Source organism: Cervus canadensis, chromosome 22 (genome assembly GCF_019320065.1).
Source record: "Cervus canadensis isolate Bull #8, Minnesota chromosome 22, ASM1932006v1, whole genome shotgun sequence".
NCBI classification, from domain to species: Eukaryota; Metazoa; Chordata; class Mammalia; order Artiodactyla; family Cervidae; genus Cervus; species Cervus canadensis.
The window spans coordinates 8,900,840-8,915,599 of record NC_057407.1 but is presented as its reverse complement, the minus strand read 5'-3'; the positions used below and the strand labels follow the sequence as shown (position 1 = coordinate 8,915,599).

Genomic DNA, 14,760 nt, shown 5'->3' with positions numbered 1-14,760 from the left:
ACTGGGGCCCCCCTCCCTCTCAGACTAGTCCCGGGTTCTCTGTACGACCCCAGCAAACATCATCCTGACCTGCCCGGCCTCTCTCTTGCAGCCCGGTGCTTTGAAGACTCAGTTCAAAAGCTGATCATCAGTTCAAAAGCACTCTGTGCAGGGAAGGGCTGGTGGGGACCCCTTCTGACTTGTGTTGCCACTCTCTTCCTTCCCTTCCTGGGCTCTCCCCTGCCCTCTGACTGCTCAAGGCTGGGGTCAAGGACTCGGGGATTTTCTGGGCAAGTTTACAGGGAAAGAAGTTTTCTCAGAATGACTTCCACAGACTCCTTCGTGTGTGGTGGGAGGTGTGAAGTCACCACTGGTCAGAACCAGCTACACAACTAGCAAATTGAAATTGCAGGATCCCAGGTCCAAAAGGTATACAGAATTTCAAGACCTCAAGGATATACAGAGCATTAAACCAAGTACCCAGCCCTCTGGAGCCCAGGGTCCTGTGTGACCTCCCTGGTGACACACCCATGATGCTGGCCCTGTCCCCAAACCCCAGAACACAGTCGTGGCAAGGAGGACACCAAGTACTCTTCTAAAGTGCTTCACTGCCCCCACGTGGCCGAACGGGGGAGGGGCCTCCTGGGCTCACACTGCACTTGTCCTGGAGTCACTGGCGAACAATGACATTTCCCCAACTCAGCACCCCGTCACAGTAAGGAGAAGTAGTTCTCATCCTAAAACCTCGCTTTCCTGGCTGTGTGAAATATCCGCCAAATGAAACCACACAGATTAGATTCAAGGGCCCTGGTACGGTCAGTGTTAGTGGCAGCGGTATCTTTGCATCCCGAAAAGGACAGTCTGGTGCCCCACCCTCGCCTGGGGAGGACCGGTCAGAGATCTCATCAGAAGCACGCGGGACCCGCATCCCGTGGAGTGTGTCTTTTTTTACTATAAGACAAAAATGGACCAGCTTTTTGCATATACTTTCATTGATTTATTTTGGCTGTGCTGAGTCGTTGCTGCGGAGGCTTTCCTCTAGTTGCAGCGAGCCAGGGCTACTCTCTCGTTGCGGTGCTCCGGCTTCTCATTGCGGTGACTTCTCCTGGAGTGGCTCCCGGGCTCTAGAGCACAGACTCAGGAGCTGTGGCACTCCACCTTAGTTTCTCCCCAGCATGTTGAATCTTCCCAAACCAGGGATCTAAGCCAGATCTAACCCCATCTGCCAGGCCGCTGCACAGGCAGGCGGATTGTTATCTCCTGCGCCACCGAGGAAATCCTAAAAGTACTTTAAACAGACGTGTATTATACTGGACCAAAAGTGGACATAAAATCGTCAACATGTTTCAAAAGAAGGCAAAAAAGAGGAAAAATATAAATTAAAAATTCAGTCGCTAGAAGGAGCTACAAGACATGAAGTTATCATTTAAATGTGTCATGAATACTTTATATAAGTGGGTCCTGTGTTACCCAGGGTTTCTAGTTTCTGTCTCTGATGTTTTCACATCTGACTGCCCATCCCAAGGTTAGTAATTTCCTGGATTCAGCAAACCCTAGCCCTCAGCACGCCTCTCACATGCAAACTGAGCAGCAGCCCCATCCCCCGCCTCTCTACAGATGAGACTCTAAGCCCCAGTCCTGAGAACCCCAGGGCCAGGCATCAACAAATTCGGCAGCCCCCACATTCACCCCCAGCCCACTGAAATTGCTCAGCTAGCCCTTCCTCAACCTGGTCAGCCTCACCCTCCTGCCTCGCCCATTCCTTCCCTGAGAATCTCGCACAGGCTGTCACTGTCCTCTCCTCTGGGCCAGCACGACCCACTCCTCCTCCCCTGGGGGCTGTGAGTGACAGACTCGCTCTGCACCAGCGATGGGCTCCCCACCTGGTGATCAGACCACAGGTGAATAAAGCCCAAACACTGGGGACCTAGAAAACGCTGGGAGACAGGGACACAGGGAGAGTGGGAGAGAGAGGGAGGGAAAGAGAAAGAGAGAAACAAATACTTTAGGCAAAAGGTAGGTGATCCTGGAAATAGAGAATATGAAAATTTTATATACTATTTTTGCTATTTTTCACAGATTTTATATTATTGCCAGGTAATTTTTTTTTTCATTTTTAAACATAAGCATTGAGTAATAGGATAAGTGGTACATTCTCCTTTGTAAGTTGCTTCTACTTGTCAATCAAGTTCTTCCCCCAGAAGAGCTTCTTACAGGTGCCCCCTTCCCTAGGGAATAATGAGTCAATAAAACACTCTTTCTGTTCATGCTGCTTAAAGCATATTTTAATGAGTATGACTACAACCTTTGGAGATTGGGGCTTCCCTGGTGGCTCAGTGGTAACAAATCCTGCTACCAGTGCAGGAAACATGGGCTGGATCTCTGGTCTGGGAGAATACCACATGGTGTGGAGCAGCTGAGCCTCAGTGTCACAACTACTGACTCTGTGCTCTAGAGCCCCGTAGTCATAGCTGCTGACGCCGTTATGTCCTAGAGCCCAGGTTCCACAAGGAAAGCCTCCGCAAGGAGAAGCCCTCGAACTACAACTAGAGAGTAACCCCCCACTGGATGCAACCAGAGAAAAACCCGCCCAGCAACAAAGACCCAGCACAGCCAAGCAATAAATAACTAAATTGACGTATTTTTAAATAAATAAATATAACCTGTGGAGATTAAAGTGAATACATAAAAATATCTTCATTTACATAAATTATACAGTGTGTTAAAACACACACTGCCATGTACACCCCTATTCTCTAAATATACCTGCAGGAGCACACCCACGACACTACACACACATGAACACCCAGCCATACATCCACATACGCACCCTGAATTACACACCTAGTCACCTTATACCGGAGACGGCAATGGCACCCCACTCCAGTACTCTTGCCTGGAAAATCCCATGGATGGAGGAGCCTGGTGGGCTGCAGTCCATGGGGTCGCACAGAGTCGGGCATGGCTGAGCAACTTCACTTTCACTTTTCACTTTCATGCATTGGAGAAGGACATGGCAACCCACTCCAGTGTTCTTGCCTGGGGAATCCCAGGGACGGCGGAGCCTGGTGGGCTGCCGTCTATAGGGTCGCACACAGTCAGGCACGACTGAAGTGACTTAGCAGCAGCAGCAGCCTTATACACTCCTCATACACACACATTCACTCACACATCCGCGCACATGGTTTAAAAGTCACCATACACACACATCATTCACATATCCTCACACAGAAGACATATGACACACTCTGAAAGCCCACACACACGCACACACACCCAGATACGCATCCTCCATGCACATTTCAAACACACCCTGAACCTATACAGCACAGCCACAAACCCACACCCACACTCCTGTCCGACCTCACATAGACACAACCTAACTCAAACATACATGCAGGGGCATATACATCCCACAGACACATGTTAACCTATGCACACGCTGACACCTTCACAAATACTTCACAACATCTCACATGCACACACACCTCCATACCTAAACACCCAATAATTCAACCCCACATAACAGACAAGCTCACACTCACAAAAACTTGTATGAGAATAAATGGATGCAGAAGGCTGCAGGAATCTTCCACTTTAACGAAGGCAAATGAGAAATGACAAATTTGTATCAGTCTGTTTCCTTTTCTTTATTTATTTGGCTGCACTGTGTCTTAGGTGAGGTATTCGGGACCTGGTATCTGGACCAGGGATTGAACGCTGACCCCCTGCACTGGGAGACAGAGTCTTAGTCACTGAAACATCAGGGAAGTCCCCGAAAAATGACAAATTTCTGATACATCTGAGCCTCAGCTGGAAGCTGTCCTGGAGGTGAGAAACACTGTAACGGACACAATGGATAGGGCCAGCATGCAAGAAACAGTGTTGTATCCATGGAGATGTATATAGTTGAAAACCACTCCATACTTATGTAGGAGGGTGAATGCATGCCAAGCTGCTTCACGCGTCTCCAACTCTTTACAACCCTATGGACTGTAGCCTGCCAGGCTCTTCTGTCCATGAGGATTCTCCAGGCAAGAATACCGGAGTGGGTTGCCATGCCCATCTCCAGGGGATCTTCCGATCCAGGGATCGACCTGGGTGTCAAGTCTCCTGCACTGATAGGTGGGTTCTTTACCACTAGCGCCCCTTGGGAAGCATAAAAGAGGCTATGCCTAGTCTTAGGGCTTCCCTGGTAGCTTAGCTGGTAAAGAATCTGCCTGCAATGCAGGAGACTCTGGCTTGATTCCTGGGTCAGGAAGATCTGCTGGAGAAGGGATAGGCAACACACTGTCGTATTCTTGGGCTTCCCTGGTGCCTCAGATGGTAGAGAATCTACCTGCAATGCAGGAGACCTGGGTTCCATCCCTGGATTGTCAAGATCACCTGGAGAAGTGAATGGCTACCCACTCCAATATTCTGGAGTATAAAAATGCACCAATGCAGAGTATAAAAATAGCACCAATGGCTATATAACATGAAATGCAGCGTTGAATGTATTCATGTTTGCATGAATGCAGTTTTAAAATGTGTGATCGGAGAACTTCCAGATGTTCAAGATGGATTTAGAAAAGGCAGAGGAACCAGATATCAAATTGCCAGCATCCGTTGGAACATAGAAAAAACGAGACAATTCCAGAAGGACATCTACTTCTTCTTCATTGACTATGCTAAAGCCTTTTGAGAGAGTCATTTCCTAGGCAGGTTGATAAGAAGTCTAGGGGTCCCCAAGGAGAGAGGGGTCTGGAATTCTCAATGAGGAAGAAAGGACAAACATTTCCCCCTCTACATTCCTTAGGATTATATAACCATAATGTATTCTGCCTGAGGACAGTCTCTGGATCAAACCTTCTGGCTAATCCTGTTATCTTTAAATTATGGGAGTAGGTCTGGTGAGGTCTTTACAACCTCCAGACATTCTTTGGATTCATTGGAGAGTATATAACTCCATTGCTAACACTAGCAAGCGGGTACTCTTTCTACTCCCTTCTGATGTCTATGTCAGAAGCTTTCTCTATCCCTTTTATGCTTTAATAAACTCTGTTGCACAAAAGCTCCGAGCAATCAAGCCTTGTCTCTGGCCCCGGATTGAATTATTCTCCTCTGGAAGCCAAGAATCTTGGCATCTTTTTGAGGTTCAGCAACAACCTTCCATCTTGAAGGCTCATCTGGGATACTTCAGGACAAGGTAAGGATGCTTGGAGCTCTAGTTCTTTGTTCTCCTAGCGAACACGTTTTCTACTGTACTTTACTAACTCTACAGTGTGCTTGTGTGAATGAATGAAACACCCTGCATGAAGCAAGTGAGGAGCCCTGCTCTGTGGTTCCGCGGTGACCTCATACGGCTTATGGCAGAAACCTGTCGGGGGGTTTATATCGACCTGCCAGTGCCAAGAAGCACCCAACGTCTCCTTTGGGGACCGACCAGAAATGGGCAAAGTGTGTGGACCGAACTCTCCTTTCTCGGTCAAACTTTTCAGTCTCTTTGACCATTTCATAACTCCTTGGAAATTAGAAGTACTAACCTAATCTGTCGCATCACAGACTTTCAAGGGACTTGTGATCTGTGCTGTCACTGTGTACTGTGACTTAGGTCCCAAACGTGGATTGGCAGTCAGGAAGCACCTTGCCTCGCTAAGAATGAAAGCTCGAAAGTTAGATGGAGCTCTAGCTACACGAGCATCTCTGAGGTTAAAGGTTACTCAGATTGGAACTACATTGGGTTTTTTTGTTCCCCCTTTGGTAACGCTGGCTCTTAGTGGACCAGAGGAGGCTCTTATACTGGTGTGGTGATGCTTGGAAGAAACATCTCAGTTTTACGTTCGTATCGGTCTTATTGTGGTCAGGAATAGACTTAGGGTCGTGCACAGGCACTCCGGTGACCAATGTTTCCCCCAGCGGTTTAGCCTGGGAGGCATTCCGAAAGGTTACTCTGATTGCACCCCGGGTGGCATCAGAGGCAAGCAAGGTTTTAACGGTGAAGAGCTGGACGTCAGTCAGGGATGCCATCAGGTCTACCCCTGGTGCATCTCCACCCCGCCGTCTCGGTGGTAGAACCAGGCAGGACGAGTAGGTCGCCCGCGTCGGTAAGGGACAGACTAAGTCCGACCAGGGAAGGAAAGCTTTGGTGTAAAGTCTGTCTACACCCCCATCTAGAGCAGGGAGGGTCGCCTCCGGTAGAAAGATGCCGCTGGTCGCTTTTTTTCTCTCTTACAGATGGGAGCTAACAATTCCAGCCTCACTCCTTTGAACTGTATCCTGAAAAACTGGGATAGATTTGATCCCCAGGGCTTAAACACAACACACCTAGTCTTCCTATGTGATACTGCATGGCCACAGTATCCATTGGAGGATGGCGAATGGTGGCAGGTTGGAGGCTCTCTTAAGTATAATAACTGTTTTACAATTAGACTGGTTCTGTAGAAAACAAGGGAAATGGGTAGAAGTAGCATAAGTGTTGCCCTTTTTCTCTCTGCGAAATATGCCAGACTTATGTCCTAAGGGTATAGATTTGGGTGTGAAACCTCCAGCTCCCTCCTGTCCTCCTACTTCACTAAATGAGATGGAGGACAGGAGACAAAGAGATAAGGAAAAGCAGGTTTCTCCAATTTATCCCTGGGATCATATGCGCAGAGCAGCCAGAGAGACTGAGGAACAGCCACACAAGCTGTTGCCTCTTCATGAAGCACCCACCGGGAGAAATAATCAGTCTATGAGAGTTAATAAGCCTTTTTCTTATCAAGAAATACAAAGAATCAAGGAGGATCTGGGAGACTATTCAGAGGACCCAGAAAAATATACTAGAGCTTTTAAAGGTGTTACGCTGCTTTATGACCTTACTTGGAAGGATGTGATGTATATCGTGGGACAAATGCTGACTCCCGACTCAAAAACTCGAGTTCTGGGAAAAGCGGTTGCTTATGGAGATGAACGGCTTGGTAATGAATCAGTAGGGAAGAGGGAGGACAATATGACCGCCCTCCCCACTGGGAAACAGGCAGTCCCAATTACAGAACCAGACTGGGACTACAACACAGCTGAAGGAAGATGGGATCAGAGTCATTTTGTCAGATGTATTCTTCAAGGTGAGAGTGCCTTGGACTGCAAGGAGATCCAAGCAGTGCATCCTAAAGGAGATCAGTCCTGGGTGTTCATTGGAAGGACTGATGCTCAAGCTGAAACTCCAGTACTTTGGCCACCTCATGCGAAGAGTTGACTCATTGGAAAAGACCCTGATGCTGGGAGGGACTCGGGGCAGGAGGAGAAGGGGACGACAGAAGATGAGATGGCTGGGTGGCATCACCGACTCGATGGGTATGAGTTCGAGTAAACTCCAGGAGTTGGTGATGGACAAGGAGGCCTGGCATGCCGCGACTCATGGGGTCGCAAAGAGTCGGACACGACTGAGCAACTAAACTGAACTCAACTGATTCTTGAAGGACTCAGGCAGGTGCATGCTAAGCCTTTAAACTATGGCAAATGGGCAAACATAGAACAGGAGGAGAAGGAAGCTCCTGGTAAATTCCTAGATAGACTGAGAGAAGCCCTTCACAGATTCGCTGAGATTCATCCCAAAAGTGAAGAGGGAGAAGTGATCTTAAAAGATAGATTTCTCACTCAGTCGGCTCCAGATATCCACTGTAAGCTATTAAAATGGGCATATGGACCAAATCAGTCTTTAGATAATCTGTTACAAGTGTCTCAGACAGTCTATTATGGTAGAGAATATGAGGAAAAAGAAAGAAAGGCAGAAAAAGACAAAGGAACAGGAAGCCTGCACAATGGCTATGAGAACCTTCTTAAAGAGCCTGAGAAAAAATGTCCTGAGGAACCCAGGTGAAAAGGGATGGGCTTGTTATTGCTGTGGAAAGGAGGGGCACCTCAAGCAGGATTGCCCTCAGGCATCCAAGCCACCAACAGCTCCATGTCCAGTCTGCAAAGGACCACTCTGGAAGAGAGACTGCCCCCAGAGGCGGAGGTTTCAGGGGTCAGACTCTCAAGACAATCAGGACTAAAGGTGCCCGGGGGACCCCACACAAGTTCCCATCCTATTTACACCTAAAGAACCCCGGGTATTAATAACTGTGGGGGGCCAATCTGTCAATTTCCTTTTAGATACTGGGGCAACTTACTCTGTGCTTACTGAAGCCCCTGGCCCACCTTCTTCCCGATCCACTTCTACAATGGGACTGTCTGGATGAGCCAAAAGATGGGCCAGATAATCTATGTGAGCCTACTTCTGCTGACTCCAAAAATCCTGAGTCTGCCGTTTGATCCTCAAGACAATGCCTTCCTGTCCTGGGCTCATTCCTACACTGAATTCCACAATCAGTCTAACTGCTGGGTCTGTGGAGCGCTCCCCTCTTCATCAGTGAAAGGCTTCCCATGGTAGACATCCCACTTCAAGGAAAAGACTGTCTTCAAATCTGCAAATACCTTCAACAACAATCACATGTGATGCCTATTAAACTGACGACATCTAACAACCTTAAGGTGGACTGATGTAACTATGGACATAATGTGACTTTTCATTTTGATTTTAACTTGGTTTAATGACTATTTTGCCTTATGTCTGTAACTGTATAATGGGATTTTCTAACCATCTAAAAACTCTTAAGTTAAAAAAGGTTGTCCAAGCTCCTACAAGTGCCACAGCCTCCTCCAGCTTTTACTTGGGGCCCCTGGATCAGAGACCCTCAAAATGAGGGTTAGGAGAATATGTTGCCTCAACAATTTAGGGACCACATGCCTAAACAGCGGGAAGTAGTTACGGAATGAAAACAACGCCCCTTACCCTTGGCAACATAATTCTCCTAAAAGAAAAGGGGGAAATGAGAGAGTCATTTCCTAGGCAGGCTGATAAGAAGTCTAGGGGTCCCCAAGGAGAGAGGGGTCTGGAATTCTCAACGAGGAAGAAAGGACAAACTTTTCCCCCTCTACATTCCTTAGGATTATATAACAATAATGTATCCTGCCTGAGGATGGTCTCTGGATTAAACCTTCTGGTTAATCCCGTTATCGTCAAATGTAAATTATGGGAGTAGATCTGGTGAGGTCTTTACAAACTCCAGACATTCTTTGGATTCATTGGAGAGTATATAACTCCATTGCTCATACTAGCAAGTGAGTACTCTTTCTACCCGCTTCTGATGTCTATGTCATAAGCTTTCTCTATCCCTTTTATACTTCAATAAACTCTATTGCACAAAAGCTCGGAGCAATCAAGCCTCGTCTCTGGCCCAGGACTGAATTCTTCTCCTCCAGAGGCCAAGAATCCCGGCGTCTTTTCAAAGTTCAGTAACAACCTTTCACTTTGACTGTGTGGATCACAACAAACTGTGGAAAATTCTTAAAGAGGTGGGAATACCAGACCACCTTACCTGCCTCGTGAGAAATCTGTATGCAGGTCAAGAAGCAACAGTTACAACCAGTCATGGAACAATGGACTGGTTCCAAATTGGGAAAGGGGTACATCAAGGTTGTAAATTGTCACCCTGCTTATTTAATTTATATGCAGAGTACATCATGCAAAATGATGAGCTGGATGAAGCACAAGCTAGAATCAAGATTGCTTGGAGAAATATCAATAACTTCAGTTATGCAGATAACACCACCCTTATGGCAGAAAGAGAAGTGGAGGTAAAGAGGTTCTCGATGAAAGTGAGAGAGGAGAGTGTAAAAGCTGGATTAAATCTCAACGTTCAGAAAACAAAGATCATGGCATCTGGTCCTACCACTTCATGGCAAATAGATGCGAGAAAACTAGAAACAGTGGCAGATTTTCTTTTCTTGGGCTCCAAAATCACCGTGGACAGTGACTGCAGCCATGAAATTAAAAGACACTTGCTCCTTGCAAGAACAGCTATGACAAACCTTGACTGTATTAAAAAGCAGGGACGTCACTTGGCTGACAAAGTATAATCAAAGCTATGGTTTTTCCAGTAGTTATGTATGGATATGAGAGTTGGACCATAAAGAAAGCTGAGTCCTAAAGAATTGATGCTTTTGAACTGTGGTGTTGGAGAAGAGTCTTGAGAGTCCCTTGGACTGCAAGGAAATCAAGTCGGTTAATCCTAAAGGAAATCAGTTCTGAATATTCATTGGAAGCACTGATGCTGAAGCTGAAACTCCAATACTTTGGCCACCTGATGTGAAGAACTGACTTCTTGGAAAAGACTGATGCTTGGAAAGATTGAAGGCAGGAAAGGCAGGAGGAGAAGGGGGCGGTGGAGGACAAGATGGTTGGATGGCATCACCGACTCAATGGACATGAGTATGAGCAAACTCTGGGAGATAGTGATGGACAGGGAAGCCTGGCATGCTGCAGGTCTATGGGGTCACACACAACCGAGTGACTGAACTGAGTTGTAAAATGTAGCATGAGACACATTTTTGAGGATGAATGAGTCCACACAGTTGAAGGTGCCTAGGGGCCATGAAAGAGGCAATGTAGCTCCCTGCCTCCCCTGACAGCGTCCTACCCTGCTCCAGCTGGGGATGACACAGAGGCAGAGTGGCACACGGGAGAACAGGGGCTGCATGTTTTATCTTACAACTTCATTCATGCAAGGATGGATAAAACCAAGATCCACAAGGTCCTCGCCTAGTAACGGCGCAGCGTGCCTCCTTGACACAGCATGGATAGGGGGATGGAGAAGCCCCTGCTGGTCCACGCTGATTGGCTCCCCTCTTCCTGATCTTTTGATCTCCTCCACTCTGTCTTTGATTTCGGTGCCCCCAACCAAGGAAGCTGCCCCCTGCCCTGAAGGGAGTGACCTTCACACATACACAAACACTGAGAAACATGAGGAGGCATCTCCCTGGGCCACTTGACCTCCTGTCCACGCTCACCACGTTGTGAAACCTTCAGTGCCCCTTGGCTTTCAGCACTGTCCCCAGGACGCCCCCTCCCGCACCACCACCCTGGACCCCTCGGGCCCTTCTCTCTTGTCTCCACATCAGGCCCCGCACCTGACCCACATGGAATGAGTAGACAGACTGCACGGTTCCACTGCCACCACAGGCCAGGTTCCCTAGAGTGAGAAGCGTGAGGTTCCTCTAACCTGCCTGAAATCAGCCCCACCTGCTCACCAAGAGGAGCCGAGCCTGACAGGTAGCAGAGTAAAGGCTCTGGGACATCGTGCCCTCTGTCCCTCTCAGAGAAGGCAATCTGTGTCTTGTTCAGGTGGACCCAGCAGGGAACCTAAGACAAGCCTTTGGTGGAAGGAGTTTGTCTGCGAGGAGATTCCAGAAAAAGCCAGCAGAATTGTGTTCAGGGGAGACAGGGCAGAACATGAGTCAGAAGAGGAGGGGTCAATGAAGAGGTCACTGATGGGGGTGGTTGGGGCTAAATCCCGGTGGGGACCTCACGCAGGGGTATACATATCTGGGAGTGGGCCACCCAAGAGGGAGGAAGAGGAGGTGTTTTTCCCCCAAGTCCCTCCAATGGTTGGCTGAAGCTGCTACCAGAATACAAACTTCCTAGTGCTTCCAGTCTGCCCCAGAGCAAAGGTCAGCTAGAGCATGGGGAGTGGGCAGGACATGGACAGTGTCTGAACACCTGGGGAAAGAGAGATGTGACCTGTGTGTCACTTTCCGCGTCTCCCACAGTGTTCAGCTCATCGCCCCGATGAGCAGAATGCTTCTTTTTTAATGAGAGGTTTATATCATTGGATTCCATCATATAGACCCACCATAAAATGTGGGAGAAAACTAGAAAGACAGTGATGTGTCTGATGCCACAGGAAAGTCAGGAGGCGTGGACTTTCCAGAGTTAAGACTGTCATGGGGAAGAGGAATGTTCTGGGCACGGTACATGCAGGCTTCACCCTGAGACTGAGCTGCATCTCTGTGAGTGTTTAGCAAGGTGAGCAGCCTGACCCCTCGTGGCCTGTGAGCCCCACGTGAGCAGGAGAAGCAGCCCCACCAGCACTGCGCACACAGCAGGTCTCCTTACGTCCTACTGGGTGCTGGAGGAGGAGGGCAGGGGCGGGTGAAGGGCCTGGGAGGGACCCGAGGGTGGGGATGCTGTCCTGGCGCTCCTGGGGCTGCTGCCTCCCCCGTGCCCTCCTGGAAGGAACATGGGCCTCACACTTCTCTGTCTTCACAGGAGTGATCACACACACACACACACACACATACACACACACATACAAAGACACTCCTAAAGGTCATGGTAAGTTGGAAGAGGGGAGACAATTGAAATTGAAAGCTGGAGGAAGTTGTTTTCACAAGATTTTATTTTTTGGATGCTGACTCAAGGCAAAAGAGATCCCAAGAGGTCTTCCCTGGGCTTCTGATTCATCAGAAGCCCTTATCAGGGAGTTATCTGCCTATTGGTCACCGTCTACCGGGAAATCTTGGCCCAGGAAATGGAAATGGGGGTCCAAACGGTGGACCGAATGGTGGACGAAACGGTGGCCCAAACGGTGGACCAAATGGTGGACCAAACGGTGGCCGAAACGGTGGACCAAATGGTGGCCCAAACGGTGGCACAAACGGTGGATCAAATGTTGGAGGAATTCTGACGCTCTGAAGCTGTGAACCAATAAAAACAGGTTTCTTGTGAGAACTGGGTGAAGGTCAAGACAAGACCCCTCCCTCCACACCTGCCCCCCCATTCCTAGTGGACTCCAGGAAACTTGGGGACCCAGATCACCCTCTGGCTGTGACCCTTGGAGCATATGCTTAAATCTCCGTACCACAGACAGAGATGAAACTGAGGCCCACAGATGATAAGGGGCTTCCCAGTGTCACAAACCCATCCCAGCAAAGAAGGGCATGAAGATCATCACTGAGTCAGTGCCCCTCCAGCTTCTGCACAGTCAGAAGGCCCCGGCAGGCCTTGTGAAAGTACAAATGGCTGGACCTCGCCCCAGAATCAGATTCGGTTGGGTTGAGTGCTGCCGAGAATCTGCCTTCCTGTCAGTTCCCGGGTGGGGACCCCATGAGAGAACCACTGCTGTAAGGGATGCACAGCCAGGCTGGAGACTGGGGCTCAGGGAGGGTGGGACCCAGGCGGGACCCCGGGCAGGAGATCCTTTCTCTGCCCTCGATGGGGCAGCCGGTCATTGGTCCAAAGGATGTTTCACATACTTAGCACCCCCAGAAACACCACAGTCCAGAAGGGGCCACTCACCTCATTACAGTTTATGTCAAATTGGTCATTTGATGGGTCCAGGGTGACTGTCCCCACACACTGTTTCACCAGCTGGAAGGGGAGGTTCAAGGTCAAACTGGAACCCCTGTGGCCATAACCTCCCGGCCTCCTCCCAGGAGTTGGAAATCATCCCCAACCCCACTGTCCAACCCCTGGGAAGCATTTGCCACTCCCTTCCCCCACTCCCATCCTCACCCCATTCTCCTTGAAGTCACACTGCTCCAGGGGCTGCTGGGCCGTCTTGGGGCACACGGTCTCCTTCACCGTGAAGCTCACAGGCTTTCTGGTGCCTGGGTCGACCTCCTGGTCACGGGTCAAAGTAGGGGAAACTGGGTTTGGGCTCATTCTTCTTCCTCTGATCTGTCTCCCTGCCCCACAACTAGCTGGCCCCCTCCCCAGATCCCTTCATAACTCACATCATTGGGTGTAGCGTCTAGCTCCAGGAGGCGGTAGAGATTAGCTTCTGAGGACCGCTTGTTGAACTGATCCACAGCACGAAGCACAGCCTCCCTGTAGCTGAGGGCCGGGGCACTGGCCGAGGGCAGCACCAGTCCAAGCAGCAGTAGCCACAGTGACCAGAGCCCCAGGGCGAGGCTGGCTCCCTGGGTCTCCATGGTCCCCAGTCCTCATCCTCCCAGCCTGAGGGACCCTCCTTTTATGCTTAGCCAGGGCCTGATGCAATCACTCAACCAGGAGTCTTCCTACCCCGCCCCATCCCTGCCCTCCTCCCAGCCTGTGAGGAGGACTTGCCTCAGACCCTGCTGTGGCCTCACAGGACTGCTGAGCAGTGGGCAAGGAGGACCCTGTGCAAGGTGAAGAAATGATTTCTCCATCTCCTGACAGTGCTTTGGCCTCTCCTGGACCCCATGGGAAGTGTCAGAGGAAGGCTTGCTCAAGAACATTGTGTCCTCCAGGAGAGGGAAGGGCCAGGCACTGTCTACATCCCCTCTGACCCTACACCATGGGCCCCTCAGGATGCAGAGTAAAGCAGTGTATTCACGTCTCAATCGCCAGCTCCTGGCCCTGTCTCGAACACAATAGGCACTCAGTTAACACTTGAAGAATGGGAAGACCACCATCTCCTGCTACAGAATTACACTTCCAGCCCCTCCCTAGGCAGACATCAATCCCACACCATCCTGTCCTCTGGGAGGAGACCTCAGCCAGTCAGGGCTTGGCTCCCTTGGTGCCCTCTCCTAGATTCATCTCCACTATTTTCTCACTGAAAAAGTTCTCCTGCACAGCAACCTCCCACCAAGACATGGCCTGTTCCCCTGATCCCTCCTGAATCAGGCAGGGGAAGGGTCATCTGCATTCTGACCCCAATTCAGGGCCCTCTCTACACTCAAGGCCACAGCAGGATGCCCAGTCTTCACTGGACCCATATTCACATTCAAGCCGTGTCTTCATCTCCACAGACTCCGGGGACCCCTGTCCTCCTGAACTTGCCCCTGTCCAATTCTCCCCTGTCCCTGCTCTCCTGAGTCCCCTCCTCCTCCATGGAGGCTCTTGCTGAGTCTCCCCCAAGGACTCTCCTCTTCAGAAGAAAGACTGGTCGGGTCCACCCAGGCTGCTTCTCCTCCCAGTCCTCACACGTTCCTGGGGACGGCCCTTCTCAAGAC

General features: G+C 49.7%; 1 protein-coding gene across 1 annotated transcript; it reads right to left on the bottom strand.

Moving 5' to 3' along the window:
* Positions 1 to 12,230: 12,230 nt before the first annotated feature.
* Positions 12,231 to 14,063, bottom strand: LOC122424250 (cathelicidin-2-like). Its single transcript, XM_043441824.1, has 4 exons — positions 13,555 to 14,063; positions 13,334 to 13,441; positions 13,118 to 13,189; positions 12,231 to 12,516 (listed from the first exon to the last, which is right to left on the bottom strand). Exons 1-4 carry the CDS (start codon positions 13,750 to 13,752, stop codon positions 12,319 to 12,321), a joined length of 576 nt encoding a protein of 191 aa, XP_043297759.1. The 5' UTR covers positions 13,753 to 14,063; the 3' UTR covers positions 12,231 to 12,318.
* Positions 14,064 to 14,760: the final 697 nt, after the last annotated feature.